Below are 8,368 nucleotides of genomic sequence, written 5' to 3' on the forward strand. Positions count from 1 at the left end.
CCCCATCATAAAAGGCTGAATATTAGGGCTGTGCAAAGTGTGATGCAATTCAGAGGAGATTTGGCAGTTGAATCTGAATCCTAAATCCAATCAGGGGACCAATTGAAAGGTCCGAAACAATTCAAAGCTCTCCAAAATCAGAAAAAAAGATTCGGAGAGTTTTGATGATTCAGGTAGTCCCCGGTGGCTGCAGCTGGACTCTGTGCTGGTAAGTACTAGGGGTGGGGGGGGGGACCATGGGGGAACCACTGCCAGTCCCCCCCCACCACTATCCCTGCCTGCTCCCCCAGCCACCTGGACCTCTGCCTGCATGCCACAAATGGCATGAGCAACTTGGGTGGTACATGATAGACAAGGAAGCAACAGGCAGTATGGCAGCAGATGCAAGCAAGACAGATCAGAGAGCAGATGGGGCAGGGGAAAGGGATCAGGTTGGCACTTTGGGAAGGCAACAGACATGCCACAAGACAAGCCCCGCCCAAAAGTTCAGCCCCCCAATTCTATAGGCCATTAGAGGTTATGCTTCTACACTAGTTGCCAGTAATTAATCTATAGAAAAAAACTTTAACAAATCAAACCTTTAAAATAGCCAACTTTTCTTCCTCAATCCAAATAACGTTAACAGATGGGCACCTCTGAGTATTCTGCACCCACTCCAAGATTCAAGGAGAAGTGAATGTTTCTTGCCTACCACACTTGAGAGATTGAATAGACTGGGTACATGAGCTAGTAAGATGGTGTCAAAGGGCATTTATACATGTGCTGTGGGAGTGGGGGGGCCCCCCCAGAGGAAGGCACTTTAAATTAGAGCAGCTCCAATTTAAAGAGTGCCTGGAGTTCTCTCATGCATCAGCATCCCCACACTTCAAAATGGGGGTTCAACAAGCTTTACATAAAGCACCCCACCACCATTATGAAGCACATGGATGCCACCAATACACAAGACACAGCAGGCTGATGGAGCATGGCAATTGCACCCAATTGCCTGCTCAGCAGCCTCCCTGCTTGTTTATAGGCACCCAAAGTTGCTTGACACCCAAACACCCCCCTCTAGGCCAGACATCAGCTGAGATTCACTGGAATGCAGCAGAGCTTTGGCTGTGCCCCATACACATTCGCACTGCTCACACAAACACTGCAGCAGCAGCAAACATATGGCTGAACCAGACTGGAAGTACCACCAACTCCTAGAGCAGCAGCTTTGTCACCTTGTGTGTGGCTCAAGTAGCACAAGGACAAGGTCTGGCTTTTCTTACAAGAACTTAGTTAATCTTTATCACATTCATAAAAAAAAAAAAGTTACTCCAACACTAGAAGCTGATGGGTCACTGATAAGTCTGTTTGCTAGCAGCTGATTTCTGTGGTGTAAACATCAAAGCTATGCATCTGCCCTTACAGGAGATCTTAGTCATCCAACCTTTGACTTTCAAGATCACCAGCTTTGCCTGTTGACTGCTGAAGCAAGGAAGTGAGGCTGTCTATGGGATAGGCTTTCAAGAAGGGGGTCTTTTCAGTATTCTCTATTATTAGCCATTTATGCTATGGTAACAGGAGCTGTTGTATGAGCTCACCTAGGGCAGGGTTCCCCTACTCCCTTCTTCTCCATGTTGAGCCCCCTTTTGTGGGAAACTACTTAGAGGGAATTACTCCAAATGCAAGATGTCTCCCATATCCTTCAGCAATTCCCTGTGCAGTGGCTTGGCCTAGCTAAAGCCACCAGGCACTCCAGTGACCAGTGATCTGAGCTATAAGCCATAGGACTAGCCCAGCCCCCCCCCCCCCCAGTTTAATCATGCCACAACTACAAGCTTTAATCATGACAGAATATTCAGTTCCAGCACACTTGATGGGCACAGTTGCCATGAAAACCAATATCCAATTCTAACATACTCATATCACTGTAGCTATGAGGAAGAGTGCAAGAGCACAGCTTGGCTGACAGATGGAGAAAAAAAAAGTTTAGTCTAAAGACAACTACTTTCTCTTCCCCCTTACTTTAAAAAGCTCAGCTCCCCAAAGGACAAATGCTAAGCTCTTCCATTCATTACGAACACTTTCCCACCTCCTCCACGTAGTACAGTTTAAGAGGTCATCCAAGTTATAAAACCTTGGGGCCAAGGGTTAGACTTGTTTTAAAGCCTATCACTCCTACCATGTCTTTCTTCCAAAGTGAAGGGCTCACTGTCCCATCCATCCTCTAGGGCAGCAGGTTGTACATCCAGGTGCCCATAGACACAGACAGTTTTCTTTTTTGGATCGGAGCCTAGTTTGCCGAGAATAATTGGAGGCAGAGGAATCTCTGAACCATCAGGCAGCTAGAAATGAAAAGTAGGCAGGTTTCAGGGATAAGCCATAAGATGGCCATTCAGCTGCAAGAAAGTTCAATGCTCTGAAAGCAAATCTCATGGGATAATTCTAGTCCTACACTTTAGCTTTTGCAGATAAAAGTTAAACGAGAAAAAGAACAAAATGCTTTAAGTAAAAGTTGATTGGTGCTATCCTCCAAGCTTTACAGCCCAAATATTGCTACAATTTGGGTATAAGACACTATGGCTCCAAGACTGTTACATGCACCAAGCACTAAGAGGACTCCATTTCAACTATAGCAACTTGCATCTTGATTTAGGTGCACTGTACTTCTAATTGCAGCCATAAAGGTGCCTTTTGTTCTCAAAGTGTTGTATCATTTTCAAAACAGAGTTCCTGGGATCACCCTCCAAGTAATTCCCCCCATGGCTCCTCTTCCAACCCCCAGGGAATCTAAAGTCTGTTACAGAACAACCACAGGGCCACAGCTCCAGCTAGGATTGTTACAACTAGAATAAAGTGTTCATGACACCTTCAAAATATGGCAAGTCAGTGCTGAAATTCAGTGTTAGAGTCATGCAACCGACAGCTACTACGCCACATTAAAGAGCTGGTCTTATCTAAAGACTGCCACTTAAAAGCCTTTGTACCTGGACTTTGGCAGTGAGTATAGAATATAGCAAGCCAGAGTTCAGTTTGTTAGATGGAGAGATCATTTGATGTCCTTCAGGGAACAGATTAGTTAGTTGCCTTACATCACTTCAGTGTTCATTGCAGATACCAACATCCTTAAAATTTGATCAGGAATCCACACTAGACCTTGGAAGCTATTCAGCTGTTTTGGAACTTTATACAGCACCAGACTCACTGGGGAGATCCCAACTCACTATGGAGATGCACCAAAAGAAGTATAGTTAAAAAGATTTCTATTTGGATAGTCCCTCACTCTTACTCAGCATTACTTAGCTTTTGATCCAATCAACTTACTATAGAGTACAAGGTTTAACATATCCCTAGAAGATTAAAGCCCTGAATTAATCTCTAGATAAAGATAGGGCAAGGATCATTGTTTAGATTATCTAGGAGAAGAGTCCTTGATAAGAGACCAGGCATAACCAAGACTGCTGCTGGGATCCATGCAATGCTAGAAACCTAAGCCTATTTCAGTTATAGGACATTTGGGCTGTGCAAGTGCCTATTATATATTTACCTTTTTACCAAATGACAACCTTCTGCTTTACAAATAAAGTATTTTTCTGTTAACTGATGTTTAGTGTCAAGGTATACAGAAAACCATCCTTGAGCATTTGCTTCTAGTCAAGCTTCTCATTACACCAATTTTGCATCAGGACCCTTCTCAGATCCTTTCATGCTCATTTCTATAAGGCTTCAAAATGAAGTCCCTACTCCTGGAGCACTTAAAGCAGTCATGCAGAGACTGCAGAGTCCAACATTTAGGTGCCACTTCTGAAACCCAAAGGATTAGTTCCTAGCAGGAAAGCATTGATAAGTTGCAACTTCTTTTTCCTAGGGCTCCAACCAAGCCACACAAATTTAAGAGTCTACACTGACAGAATCATTTTCTAGTTTACATAGTAGCATGATGTTGCAGAACTTCATACCCTTTGGGTCCCAATATCCATCAGTTCAGTGGTGCCACCCAACCGCTCAATATCCTTGGCAGCAGTTTCCATCATTCGTCTGATTTCACCCCTCTTCTCCGGCCATGCTGACACGCTCTGGATTGCCACCCACTCGGCCAGACGCTGTTTGGTGATAACGAAAGGTTAAGACTTTACCCGAATAATAGTATTATTCCGTACCATCCAGTGAAAGGTATTTTAGGAATATGACTTGAGGTACAAGAGTCAGGTATTAGGTCTCAACTGTAAGATTTGATTACAAGTCTGTGGCTTGGGTTCTGTTTGAAGCAAAAAAGAATAAAAGTGGGGGGAGAGTTATTTAGTATAGCTACTATAATTACCATGTTTAGTATTTACTCAATTCTAAGAGGAGTACTTTTCCCCTCAATATAGCTGCGGGGAGCCTGGTTTTAGAGTCATATGACAAAAGCAGCACTTGCAGTCAGAAAAGGCTGCATGAATCCACACAGCAAGGTATACAGTAGTCTGGAGGCATGCAGTGACATGGGGGGGTGGAAAAGACAGACAGGAAGGGGGCAAGGGGCAAGCCACCTGCCCCTACCCCTCCTTGCCTCCCTTATTGCAGGGGTGCAAGGTGGAGGAGGAGGGGGGAAATGAATTTAAGACTACAAACCTTCAATAACTAGATTCTACACATAGAAAGCTATAACAAACTCATACAATTTTTTCTATGCATAGCATTTATTTCTTGGCAGGCAGGAGGATTATCTTAAATTCAAAGTAGTCCTGGATTCACATAAATATGGTAAGATTTCTCTAGAAAGATTCTCCTTTATAGGTGCCCCATTTATACAGTGTAGCAAAAGAATGGTCCATCTGCTCAGCATTAAAAGCTTGAACATGCCATATAGTTTGCCCAAGCAACTTGGCTTTGTTTTGGTTCCTGGCACCAACTGTTTCATGCAATATTTTCTCCAAAAAGATATCAGCTTGAGAGCCCTTCCCATTAGGACTCTAAAGAATATCATCTTTGGCCCCATGTGCTCTTAACAAGTAATGAGCACCATACAAAGAGCATTGAAGTTTGAATATTTTTTTGGCAGTCCAGTCCCTCAAGACTTCCAATAAACCCTACTAACATAGAAAGCACATCAAGTTGTAGGGATCAGCAGAATGCACATTTTAAACTTTATGGCCAGATAGTTTGTAACAAAAGGTCAAACCTCCCAAGGAAGAGTTGATGTTGCACAAGTGCTTTGATTTCTCTCCATGTGGGGAGACACACAGTCAGCAGTCTACAATCCAGAAGCTGCTGAAGTCTAGCCCTGACTCCGACACAAATTCCCTCTAGGCCTTAGTTACATCACTGCAACTATACCTCCCCACTTATCACTCCTCATCTCTTGCCTCATTAGTCTACCGGGAAGGTTGCTTCTCAAACCAGAAGTATTCTAAAAGACTATGGATTAAAACCCAATATTTACTCACTTATTCTCTGGAATATTTGGTATTATAGCGAGGCAACACCCAATTACACTTAGGATTGCCAACTGCAGTCTCTCAACCACAAGTTACTCAAGCTCCTGAGAAAGCAGGAAAACCAGGAATCAACATAGTAATCATTACGAACTTATACAGGTGTGGTTGGCAGCACCACCTTATGAACTCTTAATGAAAGGAAGTAGACAGGGGATTACCAGGAAGGTCCACTCATGGATGAGCAATTGGCTTAAGGACAGAAAATGAGTATGAACAGCCAGTTTTCAGGATGGAAAGGAGTAAGCAGCAGGGTTCCACAGGGACTGGTGTTGGGACCAGTAGTGTTTAGCATTCATAAGTGATATTGAACAAGGGGCAAGTACTAAGGTAGCCAAATTTACCTTTTTAAATAATTCAGTGCCAAAGACCAAGGCAGAGTGAGGAATTACAGAAGGATCTGGCACTAGTGAAAGAATGGGTAACTAAAGGGCAAACTAAATTCAGTGTAGATAAGTGGGAAGTGATCCACAGGGGCAAAAGTAACTCAAACTACACCTATACTATGATGGGCTCTGTGTTAGCTGTTACCACACAGGAAAGATCTGGGAGTCATTGTAGACAGTTTGCCAAAAATACCATTAGCTCAGTGCTCAGCAATTATCATGAAGGCAAACGTTAAGAATCATTAAGAAAGGAATTGCAAATAAAAAGTATCATTATGTCCCTTTGTAAATCCATGGTGAATCTGCACTCAACTACTGTACCCAAAGCTCAACAAGTATATAGAAAGAGAGCTGGAGAAGGTACAGGGAAGGGAAATAAGAATGATTGGGACTCGTATGAAGGGGCTTCTATACGAGGAGAGAATAGAGAGGCCAGGACTATTTATTTTAAGTAGTAAATGAGGAAGAGAAACCCAGGGGGTCACAAGATGAACCTAGTAGGTAGTAAGTTTAAAACTAACAAAAGGAATTACTTTTCCACACTGTGTAAAGCATGGTATTCATTGCCACAAGATGCTGTGTAAACTGATAGTTCAGCCAAATTCAAGAAGGGACTGGACAGATTCTTGGAGGAAAAATGAATCGGCAGCTATTGAGCAGAGGTACAGCCTCTGAATTAGAGCTTCCTAGGCCTTAAATGATGGCAGCTGCAAGTGAGAGGGACCCTGGAGAAAAAGAAAAGCCCTAGGCACATCCTGCTTATTCTCCCTTTCAGTATCCACTTGCTGGCAGTGGCACAGTTTCCTGGCCAAGATGGACTCAGTAAGCAGCAATTCTTAGTTGCAAACTGCAAGAACATAAGTGTCAGTCCAACAAATAGATTTCCCTTTAGGATAAAGTTCTCCACAAAGTATTAAAACTACTTACCCGAACATAGAGATCCTGGTGCTCATCAATGTACCTGAAGAGGGTTTCAAGGCCAGACATTTTCCAGTCAGAGTGATGCTATTTAAAGTTCTAGAAGGAAGAAAGAAAAAAAAAATTATTTGCCCAGAGCCTAATAAAACATGGACACAATGCTAAAGTAATTCAAAGGATTAAGCCAATACAGTTCCATCCTTCTCAAACTGCAACACTGCAAATTTAGTTGTGTTATGGGTGTTTGAGAGCATGAGACATCTCATGGTTGAAACAGGAAATCATGCGACAGCATGAAGTGCTGATGAAGAGAAGCACTGCTAGCTAAACATTTAAGTCCTGCTGATGCAGTAGCACATGATATGCATTTTTCAGCACGAATTTTGGAATCTGCTCAAATGCAGTTTTTCACACCCAAGAGTTAGTTTTACCAGCACCTTCATCTATCCTGCTTTTCTTTACATAGTTTGGGACTCTTCTGAACCTGGATTATTCTTTCAAAGATTCCCTTCCATTTATTCTGCACTGAATTCTTTCCCCAAATATTAGTATTAAAAAAGCAGCAAGCTAGAAAGTAGATTTAAAAACACAGTTAAGCCTGCAATATGTTAAGTGACATTAAGATTATTATGAGTTAATTCACAAACTGCTGAAGAATGGTAGCGCCCCTGCAGTATTCAGCTCACAAAAGTTATCCTTTGGACTGCTCACAAATTAAACTGACAGTCACCAGAAGTTTATTTAATCAAAGTTTTGGCTTTAGCATGCTGCTCAACCTCCCAGAACAGCTTAAAAACAGGAGTGATGGCATGTTTCAGTCTTGTTTTATGCCTGATCAAGGATCAAGACAGGACAGTTAAGAAAAAGCTGGATCTTTTACTATTGGGTAGCTGAATTCATCCCCCATCACAAGATGAATCAACACTTTCTAAATCAAATTTGGCTCAAGCACCATGTACTTTTACCACATATGGCCTACCCAATAAATTGGGGTTAATTATTACAATACACTTAAAAATGTGTCAACACCTCAACTCCTACAAAGAACTACTAGCTCTGCAGAGATGAAGGCAGTACAGGCTGACACCTTTCTGAGGAGAGTCATGAGCTTTCCACCTACTTCCATCAGATGCCACGAATGGACTTGCAGGTAGAACAGGTTTAACACAGAGCAGTGCCCATCTCCACCTCCTATCCTTTTCCTTTGTACTTGAATTCATCTTTACATGCTGTCTTTATGCAAGTCCATTCTCAGCATCTGAATTAGGCCATCACATGCAACAAGCTTGCCTCTCCAAATCAGAGTCAGAGAAGCCACCCTGCCCTAACTTTTGCTTGATTTCAGACAAGCAGACACTGCTCTACTAGTTCTCTAGTAACCATCTAACCTCTCCTAATCCACCACTCCTATCCATTTCAGCAGACTAACCCAGAGTAGCCAGAGGACTAGTCTGGGCTCATGGAATGCCATCCACAGAATAATTTCCAGTTAGCATCTTCCTTTAAAAATGCATCCCAGTTTGGGAAGTTGGGATGACCCAACAGCCTCCACAGATCATTGTCCTTACTCCATGTACTGTACCTGTCAATTTTTGTTTAGAAGGGCGGGGGGGGGGG

At 42.7% G+C, this 8,368-nt stretch overlaps 1 protein-coding gene across 2 annotated transcripts in view; it reads right to left on the reverse strand.

Moving 5' to 3' along the window:
* Nucleotides 1-8,368, reverse strand: part of CNDP2 (CNDP dipeptidase 2 (metallopeptidase M20 family)) — a 30,655-nt gene that overhangs the window by 15,268 nt on the left and 7,019 nt on the right. The window contains exons 2-4 of one of the 2 annotated variants that reach the window (XM_019524389.1): nucleotides 6,761-6,850; nucleotides 3,930-4,073; nucleotides 2,153-2,315 (exon numbers count right to left, since the gene is read on the reverse strand). In XM_019524389.1, the coding sequence (XP_019379934.1) occupies nucleotides 2,153-2,315; nucleotides 3,930-4,073; nucleotides 6,761-6,820 (367 nt within the window). In that variant the 5' untranslated portion in view covers nucleotides 6,821-6,850. The remainder of the gene's footprint in view (nucleotides 1-2,152; nucleotides 2,316-3,929; nucleotides 4,074-6,760; nucleotides 6,851-8,368) is intronic. The other variant, XM_019524398.1, reaches the window with a different exon arrangement.

This window comes from Gavialis gangeticus, unplaced genomic scaffold (assembly GCF_001723915.1).
Source record: "Gavialis gangeticus isolate Ggan-Ray unplaced genomic scaffold, GavGan_comp1, whole genome shotgun sequence".
Lineage (NCBI taxonomy): Eukaryota > Metazoa > Chordata > Crocodylia > Gavialidae > Gavialis > Gavialis gangeticus.